Source organism: Molossus molossus, unplaced genomic scaffold (assembly GCF_014108415.1).
Source record: "Molossus molossus isolate mMolMol1 unplaced genomic scaffold, mMolMol1.p scaffold_m16_p_18, whole genome shotgun sequence".
NCBI classification, from domain to species: domain Eukaryota; kingdom Metazoa; phylum Chordata; class Mammalia; order Chiroptera; family Molossidae; genus Molossus; species Molossus molossus.
The window spans coordinates 62,247,318-62,263,250 of NW_023425353.1; the positions used below are offsets into that span (position 1 = coordinate 62,247,318).

A 15,933-nucleotide genomic window follows, 5' to 3' on the forward strand; every position below is an offset into this window, starting at 1 on the left:
CTGCTGCCCTCAGCTGAAGGCAGCCCTGAGCGGGGCTCTGCATTCCTTTTACATATCAGAAGGGCGGGTGCCCAAAGGGCTTCCTACCTGCACCTGGGCTGACCTGGACTGAAGCGGCTGGCCTCAGAGGTCATCCCTCCCCCTCCCAGTGGAGCTGAAAGGTCACCCCCTATCTCCCCACTGGTGAAAGGGGCCTGGCATGGGCTGTGGCACCTGCTCCCAAGCCATAGCATTCTGCTGGAAGTCCCTTTCCAGACCTGGGGTACAGATGAGGAGAAAGGTCCCCCTCCTAGCCTCTCGCTCTTCCTGGAAAGCCCATGCCCAAGTCCTTACACCCTGTAGTCTGGGGTTAAACCCACACAGGCTCTGCCCTGCCTTCCCTTGGCTCTCAGCCTGTTCAAGTCAGGACAGTCCACTTTTCCTGGGGGCCACCAATGCTGGTCCCCTCCAAGCCAAGGCTGGGCTTCCTGACAACCAAGGCAGTGACTGAATTGAATTGGGTTCTGCTTCAGCTTGACCTGCTCATCTGCTTTTCTCTGACCCGGCAGGCTCAGGGATGCTTACAGGAGTCCAAGTCCACCTGCCCAGAGTCTCTGGAGGGGCAGCTGCAGAGGCCAGGCCCCCGATTATGTTCCCACCACACCCCACTGCCTCGAGGCCGGATCAGAGAAAAGCAGATGAGCAGGTACCCAATTCAATGTCCAGCATCGAATGTCCTGCTCCCTGGGCTGTTATGAGCAAAGGAACAGGGGCCCAGCGTGGTGGGCTCAGCATGGGACTGCAGAGGGGGCCTCCAGCTCCATCACAAATGACCTTGCAGGTGAATGGGGTCTCTTTTACCCAGAGCCCATTGACAGGAACCTGACGCCCTGTGTCGTCCCCTTCGCTTTCTTTTTCAGTTTTTATTATGAAATGCCTCAGGCTGTTCAACCCCATGTGTGAGATCAGTCACATGGTTCAACATTCCCGTCTTCTACTGCTATCGCCCGCCCGCCCACCACTAACCTATGACTCTTCTCTTTTCATCAAGGAGCAGGAGGTCCAGAGAAGGGCCTCCCGGGAAAGCAAAGACAGCCAGACACGGAGACTCAGGCTCTGGCCAAGGACTGAGAGTCTAAGAAGACCGGAAGAAAACCAAAGGTTCTCTCAGCAGTTAGCACAGAATGGGGGAAACTATGCAGGCACTCACCCCAAGTCCCACGAGGTGGGGTCACCCGGCCTTTCTCTCTGTCACCAGCAAGGCCCCCTGAAGTGCCGAGGGTGCTTAGGACCAACCTGAAAACACAGCCCAGTGCCAGGGTGGCAAGGGTACCCTGCTGCCCTTGGCACCACCAGCCTCTCGGCACAGCTGTACTATCTCCGAGCCCAAGTGAGGTGGCAAGGACACCACAGGGCTGCTTGAGGACCGCTGTGAACACAGCTGGTAAGCTGCCATGTCATGTGTGTGCACACGCCCCTGGGAACTTGAAAAGGCCCATCCCCTGCAAGACGGGCTTCTGAACAGGGCAGAGATGAGAGGCCTAAGCCTGGGGAGGGTTCCATTACACTGGTGAAGGCAACACGAGGCTGTGGCATCAGGAAGGCCTGTTCCTGGGGGCTGGCCCCACTCCCTCCGGGGAGCATCCCTCCCTTCCTGCTACACCTCCCCCAACAAACGGCCCACAGCGGTCAGCTTTCTCAGGATGCCAGGGTCTCCCCGCAGTGAGCAAGTGCCCGCACAGACGCCAAGCCTGGCCCCGCAGAGCGCCACAGCTACCCCGAGGCCCAGCTCAAGTGCCCGCACAGACGCCAAGCCTGGCCCCGCAGAGCGCCACAGCTACCCCGAGGCCCAGCTCAAGTGCCCGCACAGACGCCAAGCCTGGCCCCGCAGAGCCACAGCTACCCCGAGGCCCAGCTTAAGTGCCCGCACAGACGCCAAGCCTGGCCCCGCAGAGCGCCACAGCTACCCCGAGGCCCAGCTCAAGGGCCCGCACAGACGCCAAGCCTGGCCCCGCAGAGCGCCACAGCTACCCCGAGGCCCAGCTCAAGGGCCCGCACAGACGCCAAGCCTGGCCCCGCAGAGCGCCACAGCTACCCCGAGGCCCAGCTCAAGGGCCCGCACAGACGCCAAGCCTGGCCCCACAGAGCGCCACAGCTACCCCGAGGCCCAGCTCAAGGGCCCGCACAGACGCCAAGCCTGGCCCCGCAGAGCGCCACAGCTACCCCGAGGCCCAGCTCAAGGGCCCGCACAGACGCCAAGCCTGGCCCCGCAGAGCGCCACAGCTACCCCGAGGCCCAGCTCAAGGGCCCGCACAGACGCCAAGCCTGGCCCGCAGAGTGCCACAGCTACCCCGAGGCCCAGCTCAAGTGCCCGCACAGACGCCAAGCCTGGCCCCGCAGAGCCACAGCTACCCCGAGGCCCAGCTTAAGTGCCCGCACAGACGCCAAGCCTGGCCCCGCAGAGCGCCACAGCTACCCCGAGGCCCAGCTCAAGGGCCCGCACAGACGCCAAGCCTGGCCCCGCAGAGCGCCACAGCTACCCCGAGGCCCAGCTCAAGGGCCCGCACAGACGCCAAGCCTGGCCCCGCAGAGCGCCACAGCTACCCCGAGGCCCAGCTCAAGGGCCCGCACAGACGCCAAGCCTGGCCCCGCAGAGCGCCACAGCTACCCCGAGGCCCAGCTCAAGGGCCCGCACAGACGCCAAGCCTGGCCCCACAGAGCGCCACAGCTACCCCGAGGCCCAGCTCAAGGGCCCGCACAGACGCCAAGCCTGGCCCCACAGAGCGCCACAGCTACCCCGAGGCCCAGCTCAAGGGCCCGCACAGACGCCAAGCCTGGCCCCGCAGAGCGCCACAGCTACCCTGAGGTCCAGCTCAAGGCTGGGCCGGAAGTGCTAACAGATGTGGAGCTTCTCCCCAGCTCCTGAGGACCAGCCCCTCAGCCACTCCTCCCCCACACACTGCTTCTAAAAACGTGTCCCAGGCATTTTTGATGCAAAAAGTAATCTCTGGGGAGGTTCCAGCCCTCACGTGCCTGCAACCACTGGAGGAGAGCTTTGTTTAGGCAATTCAAGTTGACCCAACCAGATGGCAGGATTTGGCAAAATAAGATACAAGACTGTCCGTGGACGACTAAGGGGGATGGGAGAGCAGAGACAGAGAGAAAGCAGAGGCCCCAGCTGAGCTCCCCAGGAAGAGCGACATGTCAGAGAGGGAGACGGGGAAGGAACGCCAGGTGAGGACAGCTTGGAGACGCCAGTCAGGAAACGCGAGTGCCGGCGGAGCCACACACCAGGGAGAGCTGGACCTGGCTCTGCAGGTGCTGGACACCAAGCCACGGGGGCTGCGAGGAAGCGAGGAGACTAACGTGGGATCAGAAGAGAAGGCTGGTGGCTAGGAGTCAGATGGCGCAGAAGCCCCAGTTAGGGAGAGGGAGACGTTTTCAGATCTGACAGGGCAGCCATGGGGTGGAGAGGAAGAAACAGGCAGAGACTCTGAACGAAGTGTTGGGAGGGCGGAGGATATGGGAACCAACAGGGGTTGGAGGAGTGTGTAGGGCAGGGAGATGCATATGGGCATTACCTGTGCTTCTCGCCCTCCTCCTCCCCTTCTCTTAGCTGCTTGGTCTTTGGCTCCCCATCTTCCTTGTCCTGCAAAGGAAGGGAGAAAACCACCTGCTCAGATGAACGCCCCTACTTCCCGTCCACACGCCCAGGCAGCTGATGGAGACAGGACATCTCAGCCTCCAAGAGGGGCCTGTGCCTGCTGTAAGTGATGTCACAGCACTCAAGCCTCACTCTTCACCCCTCAACTCCTCTGGCAGGATTCAGACACCCTGACCCCAGTCCAGGCCCAGAGTGGCCCTCAGAGAACACCAGCAGGAGGAGCTAGAAGGTTTTAGGCGGTGAGAACGAAACTAGTCGGAGCCACCTCCGGAGCTAGGAGAGCCTGGGGAAGAGCTGACAGTCACCAGCAATCCGGGGACAGGCCTCCCGACTCCCAGTCCAGAAACACCTCTGTGGTTCCCATGAGGAGCTGCAAAACTCAAACTTAGATCAAGCTTGTAACTAGACTCATCCCTGCCATGTATTCGGGGAAGCAGAGGGAAGGGGAACTAGTCTGAAGTTTCTATGGGAAAAATGTCTTCTAAATCTGGTCTTCCACCTGCCCCCGGCCTCTCTGTCAGTCTAGAGAAGTCATATCTCAACCCTGATACAGTATGCTTGCTCTCAGGTGCACCGAAGGCCTCAACAGGACACTACCACTGCTTCCGGCTGGGCTTCCTTCCCCTCGCTCTGTGACTGCGGCGGTTACATCGGTCTCACCCTGCACACGAAAGTACACGCAGGATGTATGTACACATTTGTTGTTGTTGTTTTTTTATCCTCACCCGAGGACACTTTTTCATTCTTTGTTCAGATAGAGCAGGAGGGAGAGAGAGAGAGAGAGAAACATCGATGTGAAAGGGACACATCGAGTGGCCGCCACCCGCACGACCAACCAGGGCCGGGGACAAACTGCAACCGAGGTACATGCCCTTAGCGGGGACCGAACCCGGGTCTCTCCGGACTGCAGGCCAACGCTCTAACCGCTGAGCCAAACCGGCCATGGCATATGTACACATTTGTATCCGAATGCGTGTGACCATGCTCTCAGCACATGAGAGAGGCTCCAGAACAGAGCCCTGTCCAGGATGTGTCTGCACATCAGGGTGGTCCTCCTGGGAGGCGATGTGCACTTCGTCACTGGCTCAACTGCTGACTCTCACCAAGCCGAGCTCACAGGATAGTGCCAGCCCGGCCACAGGCGCCCTGCTGTGGTGGAAGAAAGGGCGAGCGGGCACTGACACACAGGTCAGACTAAGACAGCTGCCTCCCCAACCCCCAACCCGGCCCCGTGTTCGCATTCCGAGTCACTCCCTGCCAGTGTTTACTGTGGAGACCCTGAAAACGAGCAGACCCCACTGCTCCTTGGCCACACACCTCTAGGGGAAAGGCCACTGAACCCAGGCTGGAGGCCTGGCCCAGAGACAGGCTTCTGGGGTGTGAACAGTCAAGAAGCCTGCCTCGCTCTCAACCCAGGGCAGTTTGGTCTCATGGGACAAGGATGAGCAACAGCAGCTACGCGAGAGAGGTCCACATGGTATTGAGGGATGGGCAGGACTTGGGTGTTGTAGGGTGAGGGGACAAGAGTAGGAACGACATTCCTGGAGGGAAGCACAGCTTGAGCAAAGGTGGGTGTGGTCTGAGAACACACAGGTGACTGGAGTAGCGGTCACGGTGAAGGTGCGTGCCGGTAGGGGTGTCAAGGCAGGTGGGGCTGATCAGAGAGAGAGGAGCCAGAGGGGAGATGGGGTGCTGCTGGGCAGGCAGGCCCAGGGCGCAGAGGCATTCACAAGGTGATGGCCAAAGAGGGAAGGAAGAACAGAGCACAAACCCGTACCTGAGAAACAAGTTAGGGTTCTCCGCATGCTCCCAGGGCTGCTGGGGCCTGGGTGGGACCTTTCCCAGAGGCCACCGACCTAGGCACCCCACCCTAAGTGCAGGCCGATTAAGCAAGCCAGAAGCCGGGACATTAAAATAAAAAGCTCCTTGCCAGTTGCCAGCCAGCAGACTCCCTGGTGGCCAGAGGTGTTTACCACAGGGGAAGGGGTAAGTAAAGGACAGAGGTGGAAGAGAAAAAAAGGCTCAGCTTTCTCCCAAAGTGGGTTGGTGGGCAACCCCCCAGGAAAGCTTCTCCCATGGGGGCTAACCTGGACCAGCTGCCAGGAGAGGGTGGGGACTGTGCTACAGCCTTTGGGAATGAATCCTTTGCAAACACCATGCCCCTTCCCAGCCTCTGAGCAAGGGCAAACTCAGCAGCCATGGCTGCCAACACCTGGGATCCCAGAGACACTCAAGTGCCTCGGCAAAGGCCAAGTTATTCATTAACATGAGAAAACACCCCACTATCTAAAGAACATTTTAAAAATATGCCCAGCAGCTTGGTGGGCGGAAAGCAGCATTAGCTCTGCAGATAGGGTGAGGTTAAGGACGACCCCAGTCTGGGATGCTGTGCATGGGACAGGAGCAGGTAAACAGAGAAACAGGACACATAAAAGCAGGGGCACAGTGACTCGGCTTCCTGCTAAACAGAGATTCAGATAGGACAGTGAGCAATCGCGACGAGGGAAACAGGCCCTTTTAAGCGACACTGGCCTAGGTCACAAGGCAGGCCCCTCACTGACTGGGATGGGGCAGGAGGTGCAGACCCGCCTCAGTCCCCCAAACCCCCAGCCCTGGAGACTCAGATGGCTCAGAATTGAACAACTCAAAGGACAACTGCTTTCAGGTCCCTCAGTTCCGCAGGGAACCTGACAAGGGGCCATCCGAAAAGGAAAAAGGATTTGCCCAAGGTCACAGAACTTGTCAGCGGTGCCTCAGGTCTGGATCAAGGGCCTCCTGACACCCCTCCCCCACCGCCCTGCATTCCCACCCAGGAGATGAGAATGTATGAGTGGCACTTGGTTTCTAAAAACAGCTCTGATCCCGTCACTTCATGCTTCCCACCTTCACAGCCATGTGCACTGTGACCTGGAGAGCGCGTGTGGGGGGCGAGCAGGCCAGGCCTGAGGTGCGTAGAATCCCGGGAGATCTAGAGACACCCTACCCAGCCCAAGCGCCTTAAATCTGACTCACTGCCTAAGGCCCCTCTGGAACATCCTTCCCAGATCTCCGTGCCATCTCCTCCCTTCCCAGCCGTGTTCCCCACTGCTTCCCCTCCCACACCAGCTCCACAGGTCCCCGCACAGCCGAGCCCATAGCCGTACCTCCGCTCTGAACACAGCTGCCTGGGCACGTTCTTCCTTCTTCTGATCCAGGTCCCCTAAGTCTCTCCACCTTACTCATCCGCATCACTGGCACCCCCTTCGAAGACATGGTCAGATCACACCCACACCCCCAGGACCCAGCAGCCCGGCCCCAAACACAGCCTGCTTGATCTGTCCCATAATGTTTGAAATCCTTTCACCATGAACAAACTTTTGCAAATAAAACTAGGGTTGCGCAACATGGTATTATTTCTTCCTTAAATACATGATAAGACTTCAGTGAAGCCATCTTGGCCTGAAATTTTCTTTGTGAGGTTTTAGGTAGAGCATGTCACTGCCAGGAGCAGTGAGGAAAGCGTCATTCACTGTCTTGTATATTTGGGGAAGTGGCAAGGGACAGGTGTTGTCAGGGAAGAGGTAACCTTTAACCCTAAATGCCCATTAGGAAGTTACCAAGGGCCTAAAGAAGGCAGAGCACTCCTGGGAGACATGAGAGCAGAGCAGAGGCACCGTCAAGACCTGCAGGGCAGCCCTGGCCCATTTGGCTCAGCGGTTAGAGCGTCGGCCCACGGACCAGAGAGTCCTGGGTTCGGTTTCCACTAAGGGCACGTACCTCAGCTGCAGTTTGGCCCCGGTTGGGGTCGTGTGGGTGGCAACCACTCGATGTCTCTCTCTCACATCACGTTTCTCTCGTTCTCTTCCCCCCTCTCTGCCTCCTGCTCTATATCTGAAGATAAATGCAAAAATGTCCTCAGGTGAGGATTTAAAAAAAAACCAAACCTGCAGGGCAGACGCAGGTGGCCGGCCCAGCAGCACTGATGGAGGTCAGGGGTAGAGGGGCGGACAGGGCTTCCTTCAGCTGAGAGGGGCTGGCCAGCGCTCTGAAAGGGCTCCCTGGAAGCCCAGAAGGCGGGTTGTGGGAGGAGACAAGGCGACCAGAAACCAGTGAGATGCCCCACTGCCAGCCTGGACCCACCCCAGCTGCAGGTCGGGTGGGTGTTGTCGGGAGGGAGCTGGGAGCCAGTGGGGCTGGAACTGCCATGGGGACAGCTGTGCTGATGCAGAGCACTTGCCTTGAGGGGACAAGGAACAAGCCCCTCCCTCACCTTGAGAGACAGAAAAGGGTTAGCCTGGCAGCTCCAACTTCTGATCTAGGTTCCTCTCACTATTAGCCCACGACTGTTGGAGACCCAGCAGGAAGTACAAGTGCAGAAACACTTTCCAAGGCCCAGGAAACATACCTCATTAGCTCAGTACGGCTGCCTATGCCAGTGTGTTGTCCATGGAAACAAGGCCCCACGCCCTAGTCCCCTAAGAACAGGTGAAACTGGCCCGGTTTGAGCCGTTCCAGTTCTGACTTGAGTCCAGGGTGGGGAATAATGAGAGAGATGGGCATGAGTTTGGGGTGGGGGGCGGGGGGCAGGACGGAACTGACAACACTGCGGGTACACCTGGCAGGTTTCACAATTTCACTCTGCTGCCTGTCCTCAGAGCCAGGGCAGCCCCATGTAGGTAGGGCGGGGGGATTTCCTGTCGGGTGAAGCTGCAGCCGGAGCTGCTCTTCAAGGGCACCTAGGGGGTAGGGGTTTGGGCAGTCACCCGTTATCTGACTCACTGAAGTAGAGATAAGCCCTGGGCTGAATGCCACCAAGCCTGGGCACAGAAACCGTGCAGCTCTCTACTGCCCAGGGACCAAGGAGGAGTGAGGAGGGGAGGTCCTGACTCTCCTGGGCAGGCAGTGATCCGGGCAGCTGCAGGGCCCCTGACTCGGGGCCCCTGGCACTCAGTTTGCTACTAGGATGACCTGGCCCATGCGCCCACTCTGCCCAGCAGCTGCAGAAATCCTCAAGCACAAATGCTTGTCTTATCCCTCTGTACCCATGGGCCTGACCACCTCCAGGAGGTACAGCAGTGGTAGAGCACGCGGGCTCTGGGCCAGAACTCAGCTGGCAAGCCTGGCTCCATTCTGCTGAGCTGTGTGACCTTGGGCAAGTTATTTGACCTGTGTGGCCTCAGTTTCCTCATCTATGAAAACGAGGACTGTCAGACTGACATCATGGCACTATTACAAGAAAAATGACCAGGGAGTAGGAAGAGAAGCCTGCGGCCTGGGTGGACAAGGCAGCCAACCCTGAAGGGCAGTGAGAGCGGCCAGGGCTGAAGGGAAGGGCTGCAGAGACGCTCCGGGACAACAGGCCCAGACTGTCTGCGCCTGCAAAGGTCATGCTAGGCTTTCGCCTTCAGCCTTCTCATCTGGTGCTCTCTGCAACCCCAAGAACAGACGGTAGTGTTACAACAACAGGATACGTCAGACAATCTGCGCAGGGGACAGATCTGATTCCCCAAGAATCAGACTCAGAGTTGGGCAGAGGAGGGTCACTGCTCTCCTGTGGGTGCGGGAATTCCCTAAAGGCTCTGAGCAGAGGGAGAACCTCGGGCAGGGAGCTGAGGGCTGTGAGGACAGTAAGGAAGCTGGAGATAAGGACTGGAGATAAGAGCCGGAACTAGGTCAGTGGCAACGGGGTAGAACAAGGGGCGCCCGAATGCTCTGAGGGACAGGGAGGAGTCAGAGGCAGCAGAGGTTCTGACCATGACTCACTGGGAGAATGAAGGCGCCTTGGACTAAAAAGGTGGCAGCACTCAGGGGACAAAAAGAAAGGGTGTGGCAGCTTCCAGGCAGACTAGCGTTGAGGTCTGATGCCTCAAGTCCCACGGCCTGTGCAGACAAAGGCCGAGGGCCCAGTGCCTGTAAATGGTCACTCCTGGGCACAGGTACCCCATCACAGGGTCTTGCCCCAGATGAATGCTGACGTCGCCTGTGGCAGAGGAGGGTGGGGAGCTGGCCCCAAGCCAAGTCTGGTCCTATTCTTGCCCCAAGTGCAAGTGGGAAACCAGCCGTGCTCCAGAGTCAGACACCCCTCCAGCAGCTTATCGGTCAGCAACTATCGGCTGGCTGGCTCCGCACGAGATGCTGAGAGGAGAGAGAAAAGCAGGCACTGAGTGTTCACAGACCAGGGTGGGGACTCAGCCTTGGTGCATGGACAGGATTCCAGAGGTCAATGACCAGATACACACACAGGCCAGCTGGGAAAAGGCTCATTTTTCTGGAGTAAGAATCCATAGTCCTTCAGATTCTCAAGGGGGTAGTGACCCAGCGAAGGAAAGGGAAGGTATCAACAAGCATGGCGGCGGCGGGGGTGGGGTGGGGTGTGCTTTGGGTAGCACATGAGGTGTCTGGAGAGGCTGTCCAAGAAGTGTCACCTGCCCTGCATCTCAGAGGCTGAATGGGAGTGGGGATGGAGTGGAGGGGGAAGACAGCAGAGGGAACAACTAGCACTGTGAGTGGGCCCAAGCTTGAAGGGCCCCTCCTACTGCCCACGTCCCCAGCAGGAAAGAACCCCTTGTAAGGTCACGTCGTCGAGGTCCTTCACACACAGCCAGACCAGACCAGTTCCTCTGGGCAGCCAGGCGACATGCCAGACAGGCAGGTGGCAGGTAGGTCACAACTCCACTGCTAAGCAGCGGCGGGGCTGTGGGCAAACAGCAGGGCCTCTCTGGGGAGGTTTCCTCCCATCACAGTGGGGCTGGTGCTGCTCCTGCAGGGGGTTTGAGGATTAAACAAGGTGACTTGCGCCCACTGTCTCCTGCAGAACCCCATGCGACACCCAGCGTGGGAAACGGCATCCTGGGTGTTCTGAGCCCTGATGTCCATCAGCAATGGGCTACCTTGAACCCTGACCCCTGACTCTTACTGTATCCTCCTGGAAACCAGATGTTCCTTGTTTTCACCCCCACCCCCTGCCCTAATCTCCCCAAAACCCAAGAAAGCAGACACCCTGTTGACTCCTAGGAACCACAATAGACTTAACAGGTACTCGGAATCCAAGGCCCAGATCCAAGCTGGGAAACGGAAGGCCTGTTACTGTCAGACCCCACCATCAGAGAGAACGGTCTACACCTGACATTTTCTAACATAGTGACATGTGGACGGAATGCATTATCCTTTTCTGATGGTGCTCTGTTATTTCTTGCCAAGTTTCTATAGATGACAAACTTTTGCTTTAAAAAAATGAGGCTCAAATTGAGAAGGACCTGCCTGATTCCCTCAGGGCTGAGTGACAAGAGGCCCCAGGCTGGAGGAAGAGGCACCTCGTCTGTGTTGCTTCCCCGCCGAAGCCTCGATTCTGCACCCACCACAAAACCCCACGGCTCTGAAAGACGGTTGGTGGGTCTCAGCACTTTCCCTTGTAGGGGTTGAAGGGTACACCTATTTTTAGCGGAAGGACACTCTTCCCAGGCAGGGCCCCTGGTAACTGCCCCAGACATTTACTGTTACCTGGATCTGCCTTCATCTATCTCGCCCCTACACTGGAAGCTCCCGAGGCCTGTCCATCACCGCTCCCCAGCACCTGGCACACAACAGCAGGTGGATCAGCGGTGAATGGACGGAGAGATGAACCCCTTCAGGGGGAGGCAGGACTCACAGGCGAATCCCCCTTTACAGACAAGGTCCCCATCTTGTCTGAGCCACCCTACAGTGCCTCAGCATCAGGTATTACCACCAGGCTCACCCCACGAATCCAGGTCTGCGTGTCAGACCCCACACTTTTTCCATCAGTTTGGGACACAGACAGCCGAAGCCTCGTCCCTGCTGCCACACACACAGCTCTTTCTGCCACACACTCCTGCTCATTCGCTAGCAGTTGTCTGTTCTATCCTCCCCTCCAACAATGACCTTTTCCTGTAAAATAAGGGGGGAAATCCCAACCATGCCTGCTTCTTAGGAGTGTGGTAAGGATCAAATCTAACTAGGTTCCCTAAAATTAGACTTCCCAGTACAAGGGGAGCTCTGGAGAGGGCTGGACCCAACTGCCATTCATCTCTGCAATAATAGCAGTCATAACATTATGCAATAATTATTCAGTTAATTAAAATAATCAATATTATGTAATTAATCATCATATAAATCTAATAAGGCCAGCATTGCCTTCTGCTTCCACAAATGAGAAAAGTGGAGGTGCAGTTAAGGAATCCACCCAGACTCACACAGCTCAGTGCTGTCAGGGCCCAAGGGTTAGGGTGGGCCTCTGGCCTAGACTGCTCCCCTACCCGGCACTGCTCTAACCCTACTCCCCCCCTATAACACACAGGTGGTCTCACTGTATCTAATGGCACCTCAGCATCATATCACAGGGCTGACATCTCTAGACCCTGGTGACCTTTTAGAGGGGCATGATCTAGCCACCAGGAGCCCCCATACCAGAAAAGCATCACAAGGAGATAAAAGAGTGATTCATGAAGAGGTGTTTATAGCTGCATTTCTCATCATCGGAGATTATAACTATGAAGTGAGTCTGCAACCAGCCAGAGTGGTTACTAAAATAGCAACCACTAGGCAGCACCGTGAAAACGACACACAGGCTCTCAGGGGCCCAGGGCCCACACCCACAACCATGAGCTCAACCACGGCCAAGGATTTCACGGGCTCACATAACACCACTGTGGAAAGCATTTTTCCACTTCCTTTAATTCTGTAGTCAAAATAATTTAATAACAATATGATTTAAAAACAAAAACAACTAGCCCTGGCTGGTTTGGCTCAACAGTTGGAGCATCAGCCCATGGACTGAAGGGTCTCGGGTTCAATTCCCCACCCAGGTCAAGGTTGTGCAGAAAGCAATCAATCCACACATCTCTCCCATCGATGATATTCTCTCTCTCTCTCTCCCCCTCCCACTACCTTCCACTCTCTCTAAAAATTAATGGGATAATATCCTCAGGTGAGGATTAACAACAACAACAAAGTAAAAAATAAAGAGACTAGAGGAATCCAGCTGCCTCGGGCTCACTGTCTTGACGTTACTCAAAACCTAAACACTCTCCTGACCTTCCTCACCTTCACCTGGCTCAACAGGAAAACAGGAAACCACAGCTGGCCCTCAGGCCTAACACAGCCCAGGTGATGTCTAATGACCTTTCTCAGGCTTAAAGAAACACAACGAACAGCCCAGCTGGTGTTGCTCATTGGACTGAGAGGTCCTGGTTCGGTTCCCGGTCAGGGCACATGCCCAGGTTGCAGGCTCGATCCCCACTGGGGAGCATGCAGGAGGCAGCTGATCGATGTTTCTCTCTCACACTGATGTTTATATTTCTCTCTCTCAAAAAAAAAACAAAAACATAAAAATAAAGAAACACAAAAAACAAAGCCCAGTGTTGCTGGAGAGAAGAGGAGGGAAGACAGGCCTGCACATACCAGGTCCCTCCTGCAGCCCAGACCAGGCCCAGAAGCCAAGCCTACAGCAGCTGCACTACAGGCCGAGAGTCCTCCAATCAGGCCAAACATCTCCCCAGTTCAGGGAGAAAATTTCAGTTAAGAAATTAACTGCCGGTGAACACGAGGTCACCTCCCCACCCTCTCACCCGGCCCCACCACTTCCCTTTTTTTTGGAGGGGAAAACGCTTTCTCTGCCACGAAGCCAAACTCACAACCACCAGGTCTTCCTCTCCTTGGTAAGGTGAGAGGAAGAGCGAGTGAATCACGCAGGCAAATGTTCAGGTAGAAAACAGCCTCACGGAGCACTGTGGGGTGGCCCAGAACCCCCTGCCCACTGCCTCACAGTAGGCAGCCAGAGTCACCAGGCAGGGAGGCCCAGCTGATCAGCTTGGGGAAATGGAATAGCCACCCAGACTCTCTGATCTTGAGGACATGCAGCTGATGTCTGAACTTCGCCAGATTTGCCGGGCTGGAGAGCAAACAGGCTTCCCTTGCCATGGACCCCGGCTGGCAGACGGGATTCTGAGGCTGAGCCCTGGAGGGAAGAGCAGAGGGAGCCTCTTCACTGTGTGTTCACCATCCTTGGATCCAATGGAAAGAGCAAACTAGGGCCTGAACACCCCAGGGAGTGGCTCCTGAAAGTGACACCCTTCCACCTCCCACACGTACCCTAGGCACACGTGCCTGTTCACACCAATTCTGGGTCCCCCCAAACAGCTCCCTAAGAGCTGCCAACAGGACCACATCGGGGCTCCTGTTAGCTATATCACACCACTGGCTTTCTCAAAGCCTGTGACCAACTAAAACGAGCAGCTCTTTCCCATGTGGACAGATGTCAAAGCACCGCTAGTCCATGCGTAAACAACAGATCTGGAACCTTAACTGTCTCACCAGACTTCACACAGCGACGCTCACCCTGCTGGCACAGCTGCAGCCGGCAGACTTTAAATAAGTCCCTGGACTCCTCCCAAAGGACAAGTCTGCTTTTCCCTGAGAAAAACCCCAGCCCAGCCAACTGCCTAACCCATGGGCCTGTCCAGTTTCTTCATTCAAACATTTTCAGAGCATCTCTGGTCTTGTCAGCTGGCAGACAAAGGGTGACTAAGACATGACTGCTGCCCTCAGGGACCTCGGGGCATGTGAAAGAGGAAGCACGCAGGTGAGTGGATAGTCTCCACACAGCACCCTCACTTCCTGGGTGCTATGGGAAGGCCAAGTGACACAGCTAAGAAACGAAACCTGAGCTCATGCTCACCTGGAGGGCAAGCGGCAGCCCCGAGGGAGGAGGCCAGGGAGTGCCGGAGACTGGAAGGAGTGGGCATAGCCTGAGCCCTGCGTCCAGCCCTGGTGCGGTGGGAGGGAGAGGAAGGCCAGCCCGGGCTCCACACTTTAGCTCACAGCACTGAGAAGCCAGCATAAGTCAGAGGACAGGCAGGGAGGTGGCAACAGCGTGATTAGCGTGTTATTTATAAAGAGCATTCAGAAAGTACCGGAAAGGAAAGGGCAAGGGTCACTGGTTGAGGCCACTGAAAAAAACGAGCTGGATATGGTCAAGGGAGCCACCTTCGTACCTCAGAGACAGCAGCTGGCAGCTGCCCGTGGGTCGGTCTGGATGACAGTCCCTTCCACCCACTGCACAGGCCACATAGCTCTCTCAAAGCTGCCCACGCTGCACTCTTGTGCACAGAGCGCCTGCGGCCCCACAACTGCCCTGGGATCAGGTATCACCAGCCCATCCAAATGGACAGGTTCAGAACTAAGGGACTTACCCAAAGGCTCACTGCTCATAAAAGATGGGTCAGCATTTAAACGGAGATCTTCTGATTGCATCATGCTTCCAAAACTCTCAAATAAATAGCCCCAAGGCTTGGGTGTGCTCTCTCTGCACAGGAGCCAGAGAAGTGTGACCGGGTCCACTCTTACCAAATGAGAAAAGTAAGAAAACCACAAATTGTTCTGGCTGCAAAGACCTCAAACACCATCCGCACAGGAGGAACTAGAGCCAGTGGCACTGGGAACATGTTATAAACAGACCTACCAAATCAGTATCTTCCAGGTAAGACCTGCAGATAAACCTGAATGTTCCAGGAGCCTACTCCCCCAGATCACAATTCCACCATAGGGCCAACTGAGGAGCCTCTGGGTCAGACCACACCCCTCCTCCAGAGGCTGACCCAAGGGACAAAGTGACCCTGTTTGAGGCCACACCACCCTGCCTGGGGGCCTGCTGCAGTCACCAGGGTGGACTCTGGTGAAGACAGAGAAACCTCTCCTACAAGGAGGACCACGGGAGGTGCAGGTCAGTGCGCAGCATGAGAGGGGCAAGAGCTTATGCTGAACTGGTCTCTAGACTTCAAGCTGGCTGGCCTGCGGGCTATACCATGGTGCCTGAGGCCATGGAGGAAGATGACTGGAACCTGAGTTCCCACTCTATGGGCTGCTCAGTACCTGCACCCCGCCCTTCTGTTGTGTTTTGGGAGAGAAAGAGCTTATCCAACCTTCAGGGAGACCCTGGGATGCCAGGAGGGCAAAGGTTCTGACACCCACTTTGCAAATGGAGAAGCTGGGCTCCGCACAAGTGTTCTGTGTACTCGGTCCCAGCACCCGCCCAGCCCAAGTCCCACAAGGCCAATCGGCAGTAGGCGTTCACCTGGCCTGGGGTCTATCCTCCCACCCTCCCATCCCAATAGAAGCCCCAACATGGGCACCTGAGCTAGAAAAGCGCATGATTTACAAGTCTATTCCCAGGCAAGCAGGGGTTTACCGAGCAACGAGGTGTGCTGCTGTTCCTAGCAGGCTGGAAGCTGCTGTAACCTCTGACCAGCTGCTTCCCGCAGTGCCAGTCTAAGACAGCAAGGTAAGACAGCTGTCTC

General features: G+C 56.7%; 1 protein-coding gene across 1 annotated transcript in view; it reads right to left on the bottom strand.

Moving 5' to 3' along the window:
* The window catches only part of CCDC12 (coiled-coil domain containing 12), a 41,934-nt gene that overhangs the window by 13,919 nt on the left and 12,082 nt on the right, over positions 1-15,933 (bottom strand). Inside the window, exon 2 of the mRNA XM_036267406.1 lies at positions 3,561-3,628. Coding sequence (XP_036123299.1) covers positions 3,561-3,628 — 68 coding nt within the window. The remainder of the gene's footprint in view (positions 1-3,560; positions 3,629-15,933) is intronic.